The sequence below is a fragment of the Cervus elaphus genome, chromosome 32 (assembly GCF_910594005.1).
Source record: "Cervus elaphus chromosome 32, mCerEla1.1, whole genome shotgun sequence".
In the NCBI taxonomy this organism is placed as follows: domain Eukaryota; kingdom Metazoa; phylum Chordata; class Mammalia; order Artiodactyla; family Cervidae; genus Cervus; species Cervus elaphus.
The window spans coordinates 51,040,764-51,060,060 of record NC_057846.1 but is presented as its reverse complement, the minus strand read 5'-3'; the positions used below and the strand labels follow the sequence as shown (position 1 = coordinate 51,060,060).

At 42.9% G+C, this 19,297-nt stretch overlaps 1 protein-coding gene across 4 annotated transcripts in view; it reads right to left on the bottom strand.

The window, feature by feature from the left end:
- The window catches only part of ZNF385D (zinc finger protein 385D), a 931,118-nt gene that overhangs the window by 9,116 nt on the left and 902,705 nt on the right, over positions 1-19,297 (bottom strand). For all 4 annotated transcript variants that reach the window (XM_043893475.1, XM_043893476.1, XM_043893478.1 and 1 more), the window contains one exon: positions 13,725-13,958. In XM_043893475.1, coding sequence (XP_043749410.1) covers positions 13,725-13,958 — 234 coding nt within the window. The remainder of the gene's footprint in view (positions 1-13,724; positions 13,959-19,297) is intronic.

The following is a 19,297-nucleotide window of genomic DNA, read 5'->3' as shown; positions in this document are numbered from 1 at the left end:
TTCCCTGGTTCAGTTCAGTTCAGTTCAGTTGCTCAGTCGTGTCCGACTCTTTGTAACCCCATGGACTGCAGCACAACAGGCCTCCCTGTCCATCACCAACTGCTGGAGCTTGCCTCAAACACATGTCCATCAAGTTGGTGACGCCATCCAACCATCTCATCCTCTGTCATCCCCTTCTCCTCCCGCCTTCAATCTTTCCCAGCATCAGGGTCTTTTCCAGAGTTAGTTCTTCACATCAGGTGGCCAAAGTATTGGAGTTTCAGCTTCAGCATCAGTCCTTCCAATGAACACCCAGGACTGATTTCCTTTAGGATGGACTGATTGGATCCCCTTGCAGTCCAAGGGACTCTCAAGAGTCTTCTCCAACACCACAGTTCAAAAGCATCTGGTGGTCTAGTGATTAAGAATCCACCTTCCAATGCAGGGGATGGGGGTTTGATCCCTGGTTGGGGAACTGCACAGAACAACTAGGCCTGCATGCCACAACCAGAGAGTCCGTGGCCACAATGAAAGATCCCTCATGATGCAGTGAGGACCCTGTGCGCTGCAACCAAGACCCGGCACAGCCAAATCAGTAAATATTGAAACAATCCTCATCCTGACTTTCCTGAAGGCCCCTCAACTCACTGTGGTTAATATCGCCTATGGTTTGAGCTGGTGTTTGATAGTTGCAACCAAAATGAATCAAAAAGCTGTTTCTACCTGTGTGAAGATAGAAGTACTTTGTCTTGCTTGGGAGGATGATGAGAAAGTCTGGCTTGGGCAGTCTGACTCAAGATTGAGTGTCAGGTGGATTAGGAAGAGGAGAAGGAAATCAAGATTTGGCCCCAGTAGTAGGGGCTGAGCAATGGTAGGTAAAGATCTTAGCAACAGTAGGTAAAGATTCAGAAAACAACATGTTCTCCTCAATATCTTCAGACCCACCTATGTCTGACCCTAGAAGAAGAGATGTGAACAGAAGGTATGTGAACACTGGAGAAATACCAACCTCTCAGAAAAATCACTTCATCATGAGCATTGCTATTTCAGTGTAGTCCCTCCCCAGAAGCTACTAAAGATAGGAAATTAAGTATATGCAGTCCTGCATGCCTTGCCCAGCACGTGCACGCACACACATACACACACACACACACACACACACACCCCAAACACATGTTTAAAATCATGCTAAGATTGGGCGAAAAACTCCAGCTAATAGCTTTGACTCTGGGGTTACCATTCATCATCAAACACAGTGGAACTTTTGTACAGTGCAACCTCCTGCGCTAGTAGCAGATTGTCAGTCATAATTAAATTGCTATTAGTTTCAAAAGAGCTGAAAGCTTCAGTAGCCTGTCAGGGTAGCTATATTTGCTCCAAGTACAGCTACAATTAAGAAAACACGTACTCTTAATTCTCAAGCATTTACCTTTTTGAGAGCTCAAATGTGCATGGATAATCTAAAAACAGTGATTATTGGGAGGATTTGTGCTTATTTTATTTTTTCAGCATTGTACCTATTGTGCTAAATTACCTACCTGCTCCTAGCTGCACTATGCGATCGGAGATAATATTATGCCCGTTTGAGAGATAAACTGGGACTAAGAAAGGTTAAGTTACTTGCCTGGTTCACAAAGCAAACACTACTTGAAGTTACTGACAGGTAGAAGGTGGATTTCTAACTAAGTTCCTAGAACTATGGGGATTTAGCTAGAAATCCACTAAGGATGTCTGAGCTAGCTGAATTCCAGTTCCACAGGGATCTCTCACACCACCTTTAACTTCTCTATGTTGTTAATGCTGTCTTTTTTCTAAAATCGGATTTTAATTTGAGTCTTTCAGATCCCCCTTCTCACTCTTCCCCTGTAAGACACCTTTCTGCTCAGCAGAGGATCCGGAACGAGGGTGCTACATGAACGGCAGTGGTTTTGTGCTGGCTGATTTGGTCACCTCTGGTTTCATCCATGTGTAAATATCTCACCAGGCTGGTGTCTTTCCTTGAGACTGCACAGCAGGGCCTCGCAAAGCTGCCTCTGTACTTTGAGTGGGCTGTTTCCTTCCCACCACTTCTAAAAGGCTGGCGCTGACAATGACCTTCATTTAAAACTTCCATGTTTGCTGCAATGCAAAACCGTCTCCAACCAGAGTTTAGAGCGAGCAAGTCACAATGCTCCTAGAAATACTAATTTTGTTTGTTTGTTTTTTACTGGTTTACTTTTGATTGCCTTGGATCAAGGTATTTTATCTGCAAAAATCAAAGTAATACGTGGTGTGGAGTGAATGGAGGCTGGCTTTCCCTTTAATCCCCCATCGTCTTTACAGATTCCACTTTTTGGATGGCTCTTTCTCTACTTGGATGTCATGCATTCATTTATGGCTGCGCTGGGTCTTAGTTGCTGTGCGTGGGGCTTTCTCTAGTTGCAGCGACTGGGGGCCACTCTCTAATCACGTGGTCCGCAGGCTCCTCGTCGTGGTGGCCTCTCTTACCAGGGGTCCAGGCTCTCGAGCACAGGCCGGGAGTTGTGAAGCGTGGGCCTAGTTGCACCTCAGCATGTGGGATCTTATTTCGTGGACCAGGGATTGAACCCATGTCCCGTGCATTGGAAGACAGATTCTTAATCACTGGACCACCAGGGAAGCCCCTAGATGGCACTTAAGTTATGTACTGGTGTAAAGAAAAGGGAGGTGAGCAAGAAAACTGGCAAATAGCTGTCTAAAATTAAATCAAATCAATCATCCATTAGGTCATCAGGGAAACTGGGGAAATTTCTTTAAAATGGAAAAATATATATATAATTCCTCCAAGGAGAGGCATTCAGTTCAGTTCAATCACTCAGTCATGTCCAACTCTTTGTGACCCCATGGACTGCAGCACGCCAGGCCTTCCTGTCCATCACCAACTCCCGGATTTCACCCAAACTCATGTCCATTGAGTCAGTGATGCCATCCAACCATCTCATCCTCTGTCGTCCCCTTCTCCTCCTGCCCTCAATCTTTCCGAACATCAGGGTCTTTTCCAAGGAATCAGCTCTTTGCATCAGGTGGCCAAAGTATTGGAGTTTCAGCTTCAGCATCAATCCTTCCAATGAATATTCAGGACTGATCTCCTTTAGGATGGACTGGTTGGATCTCCTTGCAGTCCAAGGGACTCTCAGGAGTCTTCTCCAACACCACAGTTCAAAAGCATCAATTCTTCGGCACTCAGCTTTCCTTATAGCCCAACTCTCACAACCATACATGACTCCTGGAAAAACCATAGCTTTGACCTGTTAAAGTCAGCCACTGTTTCCACTGTTTCCCCATCTATTTGCCATGAAGTGATGGGACCGGATGCCATGATCTTAGTTTTCTGAATGTTGAGCTTTAAGCCAACATTTTCACTCTTCTCTTTCACTTTCATCAAGAGGCTCTTTAGTTCTTCTTCACTTTCTGAAGTGGGTGGTGTCATCTGCATATCTGAGGTTATTGATATTTCCCCCAGCAATCGTGATTCCAGCTTGTGCTTCTTCCAGGCCAGCATTTCTCATTATGTACTCTGCATATAAGTTAAATAAGCAGGGTGACAATATGCAGCCTTGACGCACTCCTTTTCCTATTTGGAACCAGTCTATTGTTCCGTATCCAGTTCTAACTGTTGCTTCATGACCTACATACAGGTTTCTCAAGAGGCAGGTCAGGTGGTCTGGTATTCCCATCTCTTTCAGAATTTTCCACAGTTTATTGTGATCGGTATAGTCAATAAAGCAGAAATAGATGTTTTTCTGGAACTCTCTTGCTTTTCCGATGATCCAGCAGATCAGTTGGTAATTTGATCTCTGGTTCCTCTGCCTTTTCTAAATCCAGCTTGAACATCTGGAAGTTCACAGTTCACATATTGCTGAAGCCTGGCTTGCAGAATTTTGAGCATTACTTTACTAGCGTGTAAGATGAGTGCAATTGTGCAGTAGTTTGAGCATTCTTTGGCATTGCCTTTCTTTGGGATTAGAATGAAAACTGACCTTTTCCACTCCTGTGGCCACTGCTGAGGTTTCCATATTTGGTGACATATTGAGTGCATCACTTTCACAGCATCATCTTTCAGGATTTGAAATAACTGAAGTGGAATTCCATCACCTCCTCTAGCTTTGTTAGTAGTGATTCTTCCTAATGCCCACTTGACTTCACATTCCAGGATGCCTGGCTCTAGTAGAGTGATCACACCATCATGATTATCTGGGTCATGAAGATCTTTTTTTGTACAGTTCTTCTGTGTATTCTTGCCACCTCTTCTTAATATCTTCTGCTTCTATTAGGTCCATACCATTTCTGTCCTTTATTGAGCCCATTTTTGCATGAAATATTCCCTTGGTATAATTATCTTGAAGAGATCTCTTGTCTTTCTCATTCTATTGCTTTCCTCTATTTCTTTGCATTGATCACTGAGGAAGGTTTTCTTGTCTCTCCTTACTATTCTTTGGAACTCTGTATTCAAATGGGTATATCTTTCCTTTTCTCCTTTGCTTTTCACTTCTCTTCTCTTCTCAGCTATTTGTAAGGCCTCTTCAGACAGCCATTTTGCCTTTTTGCATTTCTTTTTCTTGGGGATGGTCTTGATCCCTGTCTCCTGTGTAACTGGCACCAAAAACCTCCATGTTCTCTCTCTGTTTTTATTCCTCTAAATGGCTAGTTGGAAGTACTGATGCTGAAGCTGAAGCTCCAATACTTTGGCCACCCGATGTGAAGAGCCAACTCATTAGAAAAGACCTTGATGCTGGGAAAGATTGAGGCAGGAAGAGAAGGGAATGACAGAAGATGAGATGGTTGGATGGCATCACCGACTCGATGCACATGAGTTTGAGTAAGCTCTGGGAGTTGGTGATGGACAGGAAAGCCTGGCATGCTGCAGTCCATGGGGTCACAAAGAGTCGGACACGACTGAGTGACTGAACTGAACTGAACATTCTGTTTGTCTTGAGCATGAAACCATTCTTAAAAGAAATGGTACATAAAAGTACATGGTAAGAAAATGCATCTTGACATAACTCTGAAATCACTCATTCTAGTTGTTCATCAATGAGAAGTCACTAAACCTGAAATAACTAAACTCTGAATGGTGACAGCTACATAAAATTCTTTGGTTAGATAATATATTCCAAATCACCCATATTTCAATTTCCAAAGTACATTATTTAAGAATTACAGGAATCTAAAAAATTCCAGCAGAACTATTCATATCCCTAAAGGATGATGCCATCAAGGTTTTGCCTTCATTATGTCAGCAAATGTGGAAGACCCAGCAGTGGCCACAGGACTGGAAAAGGTCAATCCTCATCCCAATTCCCAAGAAGGGTGGTGCTAAAGAACGTGCTAAGCATCAGACAACTGCACTCATCTCCCACGCTAGGAAGGTCATACTTATAATCTTGCACGCTATGCTTCAGCATTATGAAAACCAAGAACTTCCAGATGTCCAAGCTAGATTTAGAAAAGGATGAGGAACCAGAGAACCAATTGTCAACATCTGCTGGATGATAGAAAAAGCAAGGGTACTTTAGAAAAACATGTATCTCTCTTTCATTGATTATGCTAAAGCCTTTGACTGTGTGGATCATGACAAACTGTGGAAAGCTTTTAGAGAAATGGGAATACCAGACCATCTCACCTGTCTCCTGAGAAACCTGTATGCGGGTCAAGAAGCAACAGTTAGAACCCTGTATGGAACAGCTGACTGGTTCAAGATCCAGAAAGGAGTGCGGCAGGGCCGGCAGGGCTGTCTGCTGCCACCCCGTCTGTTTAATCTGTACGCTGAGCACATCGTGAGAAATGCCGGCTGGATGAGTGACAAGTCGGAATCAAGATAGACAGGAGAAACGTGGACAGCCTGAGATATGTGGATGATACCACTCTAATGACAGAAAATGAAGAGGAACTCAAGAGCCTCTTGATGAGGGTGAAGGAGGAGAGTGAAAGAGCCGGCTTAAGACTAAATGAAACATCTAAGATCACAGCATCGGCCCCATCACTTCATGGCAAATAGAAGGGGTAGAGGTGGAAGCAGTGACAGAGCTCCTCTCCTTGGGCTCAGAATCACTGCAGACGGTAACGGCAGCCATGGAATCAGAAGATGACTGCTTCTTAGCAGGAAAGCTATGACAAACCTAGAAGTGTGTTGAAAAGCAGACATTATTCTACCAACAAAGGTCCACATAGTCAAGGCTGTGGTCTTCCCAGTGGTCACATACAGTTGTGAGAGCTGGACTGTAAAGAAGGCAGAGCACCGAAGAACTGATGCCTTTGAACTGTGGTGCTGGAGAAGACTCCTGAGAGTCTCTTGAACTGAAAGGAGATCAAACCAGTCAATCTTAAGGGAGATCCACGTTGAATATTCACTGGAAGGACTGATGCTGAAGCTGAAGCCCCAGTATTTTGGTCGTCTGATGCAAACAGACGACTCATTGGAAAAGTCCCTGATGCTGGAAAAGATTGAGGGCAGAAGGAGAAGAGGGCGTCAGAGGATGAGATGGCTGGACAGCATCACCAACGCAATGAACATGAACTTGGGCAAACTCCGGGAGATGGTGAGGGACAGGGAGGCCTGGTGTGCTACAGTCCATGGGGTTGCAGAGAGCTGGACACAACGAGGTGACTGAGCAACAACAACAAAAGAGCAGACGTGTGTTCACGTGTAATGGATTCACTTTGCTGGACACTGGAAACAGACACAGCGTTGTACGCCTACTATCGGTCAAAAAAATATTTTAAAAAAATCGTAGCTCCAGTCCACTCTCTGATAGAAACTTCTGGGGTGATGGAAATGGTCTTGATCTGTACCCACCAATATGGTGGCCTTTAGTCAGAGACACTCTTCAGCACTTGATATGAGGCTCCTGCAACTAAACTGGCCATTGATTTCCATTTAAATCACCACCTGAGGCTAGTGTTTACCACATTAGATAGTACAGCTCTTGTACTCAAGCATGTCCTGCGTGAACACGTGTCACGCAGAGGCTGTGTGGCTGAGCTGTCTTTTTTTAATCATTTGAAAGAAAGTTTAAAGAAGGCAGGACAGCAGACTTGTGATAGAAGAGTCTCTATGTTTTTTCCATCCAACTGAAGTCTTATCGTCATCCCAGAAGATGTTGAAGAGAAGTGATAGATATCTCTGGGCCTTAATAATAACAGGGCTGTGAACTTGGACTACTGCTGACTGGCTTAAATGAGTTTTTCACTTGAAACATGAAATGACAAATCTCTAGAGGAAACGAATCTTTACACAGTCCCTTCCTGAACAGAGGCACGCACTGGACCTGGGCTTCTTGAAGGCAACTCCTGGGTCTTGTTCAAATTTTCATTCTCAGGGCCCAATGCATGGTGGTCAATCAGTGAAGATTAGCAAAGTATTGGATATTAATAAAGATCAACAAACACAAATTCATAAAGAGTTATGAGCTCAGGTTCTAAGATGGTATAAGTCACAGTTTGTCTCCATTAGGAGGTTTCAATTTACTGAACTGTTGCAGGAGGTACATTTTTTTATCTTAAGGTATTATTTTGGCATGCCCGCAAACTCAAGAAATTTTAGTCAATCTTCTCTTTCTCCCTCTTAACATTGTTTTCATGTTTAAGCAAAAATTTAGAAATCTCTAACCATTTTAAAATCCAGCCAAGTCCATCTTTCAATAATGTTACATTTCTCTATATTAAAACTTAGTGAAAGAGAATAAGCTCTGTGTAGGTACAGAAAAGCTGGAATGTGCTTAGTGAAAATGATCAAGTGTTACCATTTTAAGTTATCGCCAGAAAAATCTGCCAAATTAGTAATGAGGCTGCTTATAAAATTTCAAAGGATTTTTTTTTCCAATTATATACAGGAACTCATTAAAATTGGCTAAGCAAAGCATTAACTTAGCAGGATGTTTGGGGGGAATTTCTGTAAAGAAAGAGACAAAACATATCTTTTGATAGTATCTGTGTCCATAACATAAAAATAAAAGGAGAGTTCAAGGTCTCTTAGAAAGAGTATGTCCTCTTAAGGTGTTGCAAGCATTCTTAGAAAGTTTTGTGAATCATGCTAGCAAGTTCAGGAGAATGGCTTTTCCTTCCAAATTTAAAAAAAAAAAAACAAAAAAAAAAACCACACAAAAAAACACAGAAATCCTATATTCCAGGGCTATTCCAAAAAATTAACTAACTTTGAATGGTTATATTGTAATGACAAATAAAAAGAGCAAGCACGTGAAATAACACAGTGACCCAGCTGGGGCTCCCAGGCGACTCAGTTGTAAAGAGCCGCCTGCCGTGCCTAAGACACAAGAGACGCAGCTTCCACCCCTGGGATGGGCACATCTCCTGGAACAGGAAGTGACATCCCACCCCCCGTTCTTGCCTGGAAACTTCCATGGAAAGAGGAGCCTGGAGGGCTACAGTCCACGGGGCCACAAAGAGTCAGACACGACTGAGCAACTGAGCAGACAGCAGTTGCTGTGATTCTGCTAATAATCACACCATAATATTTCATCCTCACAAGGTGCATATGGCCTCTTAACTCCATGAGACAGAGAGAGAGAAAGAGAGAGAGACAATGAACAGAGGGAGGAGAGAGAAAGGGGCCCAAAGACAAGTGCCTTGCCCAGGTTCACACAGAAAAGTTCTCTGCAGATTTGAGGTAAAAATTAAATCTGATCTCTTCTAGTTCACTCTAGTCTATTCCATTAAGCTGGAACAAAGGCAGTGTTTGATGAAAATTGTTTTCCCAATATTTATGATTAAGAATGCATTTTCAAGTCAAAATGTGGAAACAGCCTAAATGTCCATCAACAGATGAGTGGATAAAGGTGATGTGGTACATGTATATAACGGAGTACTACTCAGCCATAAAAGAGAATGGAATAATACCATTTGCAGCAACATAGATGGCCCTAGAAATTAATTACAATACTAAGTGATGTAAGTCAGACAGATAAAGAAATATATGATATCATTTATGCGTGGAATCTTAAAAAATAACACAGATGAACTTATTTACAAAACAAACAGATTCACAGACTTCAAAAAGAAATTTACAATTACCAAAGGGGAAACAAGGAGTGGGGAGGGACAAATTAGGAGGTTGTGATTAAAGCAGATAAACAACAAAGACCTACTTTATAGCACAAGGAACTCTACTCAATATTCTGTGTGTGTGTGTGTTAGTTACTCAGTCGTGTCTGACTCTTTGTGACCCCATGGACTGTAGTTTGCCAGCCTCCTCTGTCTATGGAATTCTCCAGGCCAGAATACTGGAGTGGGTAGCCATTTCCTTCTCCAGGGGAACTTCCCAACCCAGGGAGAGAACCCAGGTGTCCTGCATTGCAGGTAAATTCTTTTGTCTGAGCCACCAAGGAAGCCCACTCAATATTCTATAATAACCTATATGGGAAAAGAATCTGAAGAAGAATGAATATATGTATAACTGAATCACTTTGTCGTACATATGAAACTAACACAACATTGAAAATCACCTTCTCCAATAAAATTTTAAAAAGAAGAATGTGTTTTCCAAGGTTAAGACTAAAACGTGTCTTGAAGGTAGTTGGCTTCCCGTGAACCGCCCATAAGTACATAACTCTCCACTCAGTGCCACAGGCCTTAGCTCACGTCTATGCTGCTGCTGCTGCTAAGTCACTTCAGTCGTGTCCGACTCTGTGCGACCCCATAGATGTCAGCCCACCAGGCTCCCCCGTCCCTGGGATTCTCCAGGCAAGAACACTGGAGCGGGTTGCCATTTCCTTCTCCAATGCATGAGAGTGAAAAGTGAAAGTGAAGTCGCTCAGTTGTGTCGGACTCTTCGTGACCCCATGGACTGCAGCCCACCAGGTTCCTCCGTCCATGGGATTTTCCAGGCAAGAGTACTGGAGTGGGGTGCCATTGCCTTCTCTGGCTCATGTCTATGACGTATTTCCAAAGGAATAAACAAGAAAACACTTAGAATTACAATGTAAATGCAAAAGACACATATCCCCATTCTGCAGCTGGGTTGCTTCTGATGCCAACTGATATTCAAACCTGGTTCCCTGAAAAACACAGCCAAGTCTTTTTCAGTGTTTTCCTGTTAATAAAATCTGGATCTAAGAAGAAACTGGAGAAGTCTTTTAAAGATCTGTTGATGGGGTAGAAGTGAGTGGAGGAAGCAGTGATGGGTATGATTGTGGTCTGCTCTGAGTGCAGCTTGCAAGGTGGTCCTTAAAGAGAACTAGAAACCAGGGATTGGGTGGACTGCTATCCAAAGGGGTCCTGCTTTCCAGTAGCATCATGGACTGACAACGCTAAATGCTGTCAGTGTGAGGACTCCTCTCTGAAAACTATTTTATTGGTGTATATTCTAAACAATGGGTGTAGTTACTGATGAGATCTAATATTTATTAAATTAGCAAACCATCTGCTCCATCTGTCAAACTCTCTATTATGCAGCCATCCCCAGAAACACAGAATGCTACTACAAGCTTTAAGTTTCACTAGTCATTTCAGAGTAGTTCAAAATCCTCTGAGCGCACAAAGGCTGCATTTCATGCGCCTGGAGAATGACCTTTTTTTAAATGTAAACAACAGATCGTAAATGGACAAGGAGAGCAATGCGATCGTAAAGATGGACGGACCGAGAATCTGTCACAGAGTGAAGTCAGAACGAGGAAAAAGCAAACAGTATATTGACGCATATATGCGGCGCCTGGAAAGGTGATGGTGACGAGCCAGTCTGCAGCGAAGGAGTAGAGGTGCAGACGGAGAGCGGACGTGCGCATGGGAAGGCGGGAGGAGGGGTGAACGGGGGACCGGGGCTCACACGCACGCTAGCGTGTCACGCAGCCCGTGGGAGGCCGTGGCACCGCAGAGGAGCGCAGCTCAGAGCTCCGCGACGCCCTGCAGGGGTGGGGCCTGGCGGGCGTGGGGGAGGCGCCAGAGCGCGGGGACACGTGTATGCAGGCGGCTGATGCGCCTTGCCGTGCCGCAGAAAGGGACCCGGTAAAGCCACTGTGCCCCGGGCCTGAGGAAGCTCGGCTCCGCTATTCTGCACGGCCCCTGGCAGGCCTGGCCTGTGAGGGATGGGGCCGGGCGGTCTGTGGGTGCAGGTGAGCTCCGCTGGCCCTCGTCAGCGGCCTGTCCGGGCCTTCGCGTCCCCGTCTCCTTCTCCCACCCCGATAACCCCCTAAAGCCCACGGGCCCTCAAACCCCTGTCTCCACACCTGCTTCCAAAAGTCCCCAAACGGGAACCCAGCTCAACGATCTTATGGTGAGTCCGCCGAGGACCACTCCCACCCTGGGCAGGACAGGGGCGTATGTCGGACCTCGCCCTCTACAGTCCCCCGCGGGTTTCCGCTCGGTGTAACCCACGGGAAGATGTCTGATGCGGAGAGAAAAACACCTTAGAGGGAAGAGGAGGGTGTGGTGCAGTGTACCCCCCGGCCCCAGGCTGAAACCTCGGGGGAGACATGCCTAGAAAGGGGCTCAGGTCAGGGTGACAACCCATCACCTCCTAAGCCTCCAGGTGAGATGGGTTAGGCTACTTCTCAGCTCTGCCTGCAAAACACTTCGCAACATTTTTGCTTTTTTTTTTTTCCCCCCAAACACTATAGCTTCCCAGGCCCTGGCTATATAATAAATCAAAATCCCTGGATGTAGGAACTGTAGGAAATATATTTAGGATATATATGCAGGATATATGGACCTTCCAAGTGGTTAAGTGGTAAAGAATCACATGTTCAGTCTCTGAATTAGGAAGATCCCCTGGAGGAGGGCATGGCAACCCACTCCAGTATTCTTGCTTAGAGAACTGCATGGACAGAGCAGCCTGGCGAGCTCCAGTCCTCAGGGTTGCAAAGAGTCAAGACATGACTGGCTGACTAAAAAGCAGCAGCAGCAGTAGGGTATATATATAATAAATCAGAATCCCTGGATGTATATATATTAATACATATGGAAATATATTTAAATAAGCATAAATGCATATATATTTAAATATACTTAAATGAATATAAATTTATTTATATATAAATATATGGATGTACTTTTATATCCATACAAAATATATGAATATATATTTATACATATAAAATATATACATATTTAAGGCTCCAAATGCAATTCTGACACACAAACCATAGATGACCATAGAACTGGAATATGGAAAATGCTGACCTGATGTGATAAAAACAAATAAGTCATTCCTTCTTTGCTCTTAATCAGATAGCTCTGATCAGAATTTCGGAAAGACTTCCAAATTCTTAATAAATTAACTGCGGCCTCCAAGGGTATGGTTTATCTGTCAAAATGGGCCTCCCCTCAAAATGAATGTTTCTCTGTCATGATGGGGAATGACCAGGAATGCCTGAGCACTGAATGGACATCCAGTGCTGTCCACTCTCTCCCATGACCATGCACCCAGGAAGCATGTCTTCGCAGGAGGAAGGGGGGAATCTGAAGGTCTGGATTCCGACTTGGGGCCCGATGCTCTTCTCTGCGTCCCAGTCCCTGCCCTCCTGAACTCTCCCTGACTATGACTCAGGTTGCCTGCAGGGGGGGGCGTGTGTGTGCGGAAGGAATTGTCCCCCACCTGCAGTTACACCCTTAGAGGCTTGAAGTCAATACTGGAATGTCACTTGGGCAGCAGTGATTGGTCAGTGACTCCATCCGTGCACAGCTGCACTATTAACTCAGGGTATGATTCACAAATGATTCTTTTCCTGTCGTAACGGCTGACAGAGACCTGGCAATGAACCCAGTCTTTCAGAGAAAAGCTGATCTTGGGCCAAAGGGCTGGCTAAAATCTCAGGCAGGACATAAATAAATAAATAAAGAAAAAATAAATAAAATCTTTATATAAGTCAAAATAAATATATTCTCTCTCTCCATATATATTAGATAGATAGATAGATATCTAGTTAGATAGGCTTATATATAGATATATAACATCTTTAAACATATATATAGATAGATATAGAGAAAGTAAGTAGATGGAATCAAAAAAAGAGCAAGTAGATGGAATCAAAATATATCCAGAGAACATTCCATACTGGCTTATCAGTATTTTCAGTTCTGCTATATTAAAGTTTACTGTTTAAGATAGAGAGATCTGGGTTTGAATAATGGCTTGTCACCTAACCAATCATGTGTCTTCTCTGAACCTCAATCAAAGCAGGGGAATAGTATCTTTAGGTTGTCAGAAAGAATAAGTAAAATCTTTCATGTAGATATCTTACCTCAAGATAAGTTAAGATGTCTTATCTTACTTCTGTCTATAGGAAGCATTTTCTTAAGTTTAGTCATCCAGTTCAAATAAATTTAGCCCAAACAACATTATTTACCATGAAAACCGTAATGAGGAGGTTTGAACCAAAATGCAACCCAATTTCGCAACTCTATTATTGGTGCAACTTTAGAAAATTTCATTTAGAAGCAAACGCATGGAAATAACACAGCAATCTAGAAATCATATAAACACAAAGCTGATGCTTTAGAATTATATTTTACTGTCTCTCCTCGTGTTTATAAAACACACACGCACATCCACACACACACACACAGAGCACGGTGTGTGAGCCCTGGAAACCCTTCGCTGCCTTCATGCCAGTGACACTTTGCTTGTCATTTTTACTTTTTAATGGTTAATGAGTTCCATGTAATAATTGCCAGTTTTCTGCCACCCCTCTGTCCCCTGCTGCAAAAGACCTCATCTATTCAGAGGAGCATAATTGCAGAGCTGCTGAGACAGAGAAGGAACGGCTGCATCTCACCACTGTTGTGGGCCTCCAGCTGGGAGGCGGAGTTGACAGCGACCTTGCAGAGGGAGCAGTAGAGCAGCCTCTTGGCCTTTTCCTCCTCGGTCTCCGCGGAGGGACAGGAGCTGTTGCCGCTGCCCGGGGTGGGGCTCTTCTCCGCTTTAGAGGTGATCTCAGCTGTCATAACACTGCTCTTGCGAATCTCCACAGTCGTCGTCGTTGATATTGCTGGTGTCCCTGTGGTACTATCTGCAGTCAGAATACACAGGAGGAAGGCAAAGACAGTGGCATTATCTTTCCCTATTTGAAAATGCACCCCTGATACTGCATTCTGGTAATAATGAGAAGAGCTACTAGCCCTGACCCCCTGTCAACCACGTGGCAATCATCTCCTGAGGAAATGACACAGATGCACACTTACAGTTGTGTCTATTGATAGAACACATTTGGACAATTCTTGAAAATACATACAAATAGGCTTTAACGTGCTTCCTTGAGGTAAATAAACATGCTCAAATTTCTCCTGTTAACATGTGGCCTTACTAAAATATTCTTTATAGTGCACTGTGCTTTGTATATGTCTGCTAGGATGGCTTTAAAAAATACAATGGAGAGTAAATGCTTCTAAGGTGTTTTCATTTCTCTTTACTACTTGTCTTTCTGTTTTCCTCTACATCTCTGTCTTTAATTTAAAACCAAATAGGTAAAATAGGGCTTCCCGGGTGGTCCTATGGTTAAGAACCACCTTGCAACGCAGGGGACGCTGGTGTGATCCCTGGTCTGGGGAGATCCCACATGCGTGGGGCACCCGAGCCTGCTGAGCGCCATGACTGCTGAGCCCACATCCTGCAACGACTGAGTCGTCTGTACACCCTAAGGCCGTGCTCCGGAACAAGAGCCGCCACCGCAATGAGAAGAACACAGACTGCAACTAGAGAGATGCCCCCGCTCCCCGTAACTGGAGAAAGCCCGTGTGCAGCGACAAAGACCCAGAGCAGTCAAAAACAAATAAAATGAAATAAAATCATGGTCAAGACCCTTTAGAAAAGTTGGTTGTGATCCTGTGCGTGCTTGTGCAAAATATATGGTAAGTAAAGAACCCTGATATCACACTGCTTTGTCAAGATCAAAGGTTTATAAAATCCTTACCTTATTTACAAAGAGCTGTATGTTCAACAAATACAAAAAATCATCCATATGCAAATAAGACTAATTCTAATCTGGCATATTTATTAAGCATATGACCTGCACCGGGACGAGTTCAGGGAGCGTGTGACTCAAAAGTATTCAAACACCAATGTCTACTCTTCATACGATTCACGGACTGGTCACACCTGTTAATGTCACAGCTTTCAAGAGTGTGATGACCAGGAAGGTGTTGATGCACTGTAACCCTACAACCCTTCTGGCTCTGAACTCTGATTCTAAATCTGGAGAGGTCAACCTCCAAAGTGAGCCCACCTTGTCTTAGCTTCACTTGGGTAGACACAGCTCCCAACCCAAATAGGCTAGTTAACATGGTGTTAGCAACGTCTGCCAAGTCCAGCATGAATTGCAGATGAGCTCCATGCCCTCTGCTTTCTATTTTTATATCCCTTTTCACTGCCTCCCGGCTGGCTAGCTCGTAACCTCCTACTCAAAATATTCCCAGGCAGCCTTTCCAGCCACAGCTGCGCTTGGAATTGTTTCTCCTCCCACAGGCTGCCGTGCTCACCATCCAATGCCGCCCTAAAACGTCCACGGTAAATGGAGTGGGCAGTGGCTACAAAGGACAGTGGTCTACCTGCAGTGAAGGTGTCCTCATAAAAATGCAGTTCTTGTTAATTTCTGTTACCAACAAGCCTTTGAACTTGGGTTTTCACTTTGATCTGGAGAGAGAGGTGGGAATATGGGTAAGGGTGGTTATGACTTCTTTCCCAAATATGGCCAGAAACACTAGTCAGTCAGAAGAGAGATGGATCCTTGCTGTTTGTTTTTAATTAATTAATTTTTACTAAAATTTTTGAACTATAGTTGATTTACAAAGTTTCAGGTGTACACAAAGTGATTCTGCAATATACATTTAGCTATTATATATCTACATGTGTGTGTGTGTACTTATATATATACTATATATGTGTGTATGTGAATATATTCTTTTCTGGATTCTTTCCCATTATAGAGGATGCTGAGGGATATTGGATAGAGCAATTTATCTGGAGCTTCACTTTGCTTGACCCTTCATATATTTTTAACCACTTATTAAGCCATAAGACCACTAAGGTCCCCTGCAGTATCATGGAGAACATCTTATAACTATGTTAGAAAAAATAGTCATAGTGTCATCACCAGTTTTTCTCATGGCAAGAGAAAAATAAATAAAATTAACTATCACCAATTTTTGCCACAAGAATGCATTACCTTGAACACTGAAAGGTCCACTTCCTGACTAGCTTTTACTCATTTTCTAAGGTACCAAAATCAAAATATCAGGTAATACCAGAAAATTTCAAATCCTATAAGATGACACTGTTAAAGTGCTGCACTCCATATGCCAGCAAATTTAGAAAATTCAGCAGTGGCCACAGGACTGGAAAAGGTCAGTTTCATTCCAATCACAAAGAAAGGCAGTACCAAAGAAAATTCAAACTACCACACAATTGCACTCATCTCACAAACTAGCAAAGTAATGCTCAAAATTCTCCAAGCTAGGTTTCAACAGTACATGAACCGAGATCTTCCAGATGTTCAAGCTGGATTTAGAAAAGGCAGAGGATCCAGAAATCAAATTGCCAACATCCGTTATATCATAGAAAAAGAGAATTCCATAAAAAATCTACTTTTGCTTCATTGACTATGCTAAAGCTTTTTACTGTGTGGATCACAAATTGTGGAAAATTCTTAAAGAGATGGGAATATCAGACCACCTTACCTGCCTCCTGAGAAACGTGTATGCAAGTCAAGAAGCAACAGTTAGAACTGGACATGGAACAACAGACTGGTTCCAAATCAGGAAAGGAGTACGTCAAGGTAGTATATTGTCACCCTGCTTATTTAACTTATATGCAGAGTACATCATGAGAAATGCCGGGCTGGATGAAGCACAAGCTGGAATCAAGATTGCCAGAAGAAATATCAATAACCTCAGATATGCAGATGGCACCACCCTTAGGGCAGAAAGCAAAGAACTAAAGAGCCTCTTGATGAAAGTGAAAGAGTGAAAAAGTTGGCTTAAAGCTCAACATTCAAAAAATGAAGATCATGGCATCCAGTCCCATCACGGTGTGGCAAATAGATGGGGAAACAATGGAAACAGTGACAGACTTCATTTTCTTGGGCCCCCAAATCACCTCAGATGGTGACTGCAGCCATGAAATTAAAAGATGCTTGCTCCTTGGAGGAAAAGCTATGACCAACCTAGACAGCATATGAAAAAGCAGAGACATTTCTTTGTCAACAAAGGTCTGTCTAGTCAAAGGTTTGTCTAGTCAAAACTACTGGGTTTTTCCCAGTAGTCATGTATGGATGTGAGAGTTGGACTATAAAGAAAGCTGAGCACTGAAGAATTGATGCTTTTGAACTGTGGTGTTGGAGAAGACTCTTGAGAGTCCCTTGGACTGCAAGGAGCTCAAACCAGTGAATCCTAAAGGAAATCAATCCTGAATATTAATTGGAAGGACTGATGCTGAAGCTGAAGCTCCAATACTTTGGCCACCTGATGCAAAGAACTGACTCATTAGAAAAGACCCTGATGCTGGGAAAGATTGAAGGCAGGAGGAGAAGGGGACGACTGAGAATGAAACGGTTGGACGGCATCACCGACTCAATGGACATGAGTTTGAGCAAACTTTGGGAGATGGTGAAGGACAGGGAAGCCTGGCGTGCTGCAGTCCACGAGGTCACAAAGAGTCGGACACGGCTGAGCGACTGAACAACTGTTCATGGGGTTCTCAAGGCAGAAATGCTGATATGCTTTGCCGTTCCCTTCTCTAGTGGACCATGTTTTGTCAGAACTCTCTACCGTGACACGTCTGTCTTGGGTGGCCCTACATGGCACGGCATTATCCCCAGAGGATAAAGTACATTTATACCAAGAATGTCAAAGGTTAGAGACTCCTGACTGTCTATGGCTCAGGCTTAGTACAATATTGATGTTTCTTAAGGGAAGTCCCTTGCATGAGACAGGCTCAGGGAAATCAGGATCAAAACACTGAATTTCTGGTACTGATTCACCGGTGGCTCACGGTAAAGATATGCCTACAACGCAAGAGACCCGAGTGTGATGCCTGGGTTGCGAAGATCCCCTGGAGAAGGAAATGGCAACTACTCCAGTATCTTTGCCAGGAGAATTCCATGGACGGAGGAGCCATGCAGTCCACTGGGTCGCAAAGTGTCAGACTCAACTGAATGACTAACGCTTTCACTCAACTTTGTTGCATTTTTTAGGCCGCATAGCTGGACAAAGATCTGTTATTAATATTAATATTTTCTCAAGATTAAGGTTAGTTTGAGAGAAATACAGTTATGTTTTTCACTTTAAATTTAATATATAGATCTTGAGTCCACAAAGGTAAGAGTATTATTAATATATAATGAGATATGAATTTTTCAGTTACTTTTAATTTACCAGTAGTAAAGAGGACTTTTTTTTAAACAAGTAAGGTAAATATATTTTAAGATTAAGCCATAAAGGAATCAACTATTTTATTTAGATGGCCCTTGGTTTCTGCATCCATTTAAAAATATTAAAAAAGAAAATTCCAGAAACTTCCAGAAAACAAAATTTTGCTGTGGGAAGGCAATTATTTACATACCATTTACATTGTATTTGCAACTATTTACATAATGTTTCATAGTTTTAGGTATTAGAAGTAATCGGAGATGATTTGAAGTAAATGGGAGGATGTGTATAGGTTATGTGCAACTGCTACATCATTTTATATAAGCACTTGAGCATCCATAGATTTTGGTATCTACAGGGGTTTTGGAACCAGTTCCCCATGGATATCAACGGATGACTGTAGTTGCATAGAAAATGACATATAGCAAAGCTATTTTCTTTAGTATGGAACATTAAATTACCAATTATGCATGATACCTATCCACTCATTAAAATAAAATTTTATATCATTGATCATGTTAATAACATACACTCTTGCTAGGATGTGATGAGACATACCCCTGTGATCTTCTTCCCAAAACTCATAACCCCTGTCTAACCATGATAAAAGCATAAACAAGCCTAAATTCAATGACATTCTACACAATCCTTAATCAAGGGTCCTCAAAAATGTCTAGGTCACCAAAACAAGAAAAGTCTGACAAACTGTCATAGTCCAGACAAGTCTAAGGACTCAGGATGTCTAAATATAATCTGGTGTTCCAATTGGAATCCTGGGGCAAAAAGAAAAAAGGAACATTAGGTAAATATTTAGGAAATTCAGAGGAAGTATGGGATCTTGGTAAAAACAGTGTATCAGTTCTGGTTCTCTAGCTTTGACAAATGCACCACAATAATGTGAGATGCTAATAAGGAAAACTTAAGAGCATATACTGGAACCCTCTGTAGTATTCTTGTACCTCTTTTGTAGATTTAAAGCTAGTCTAAA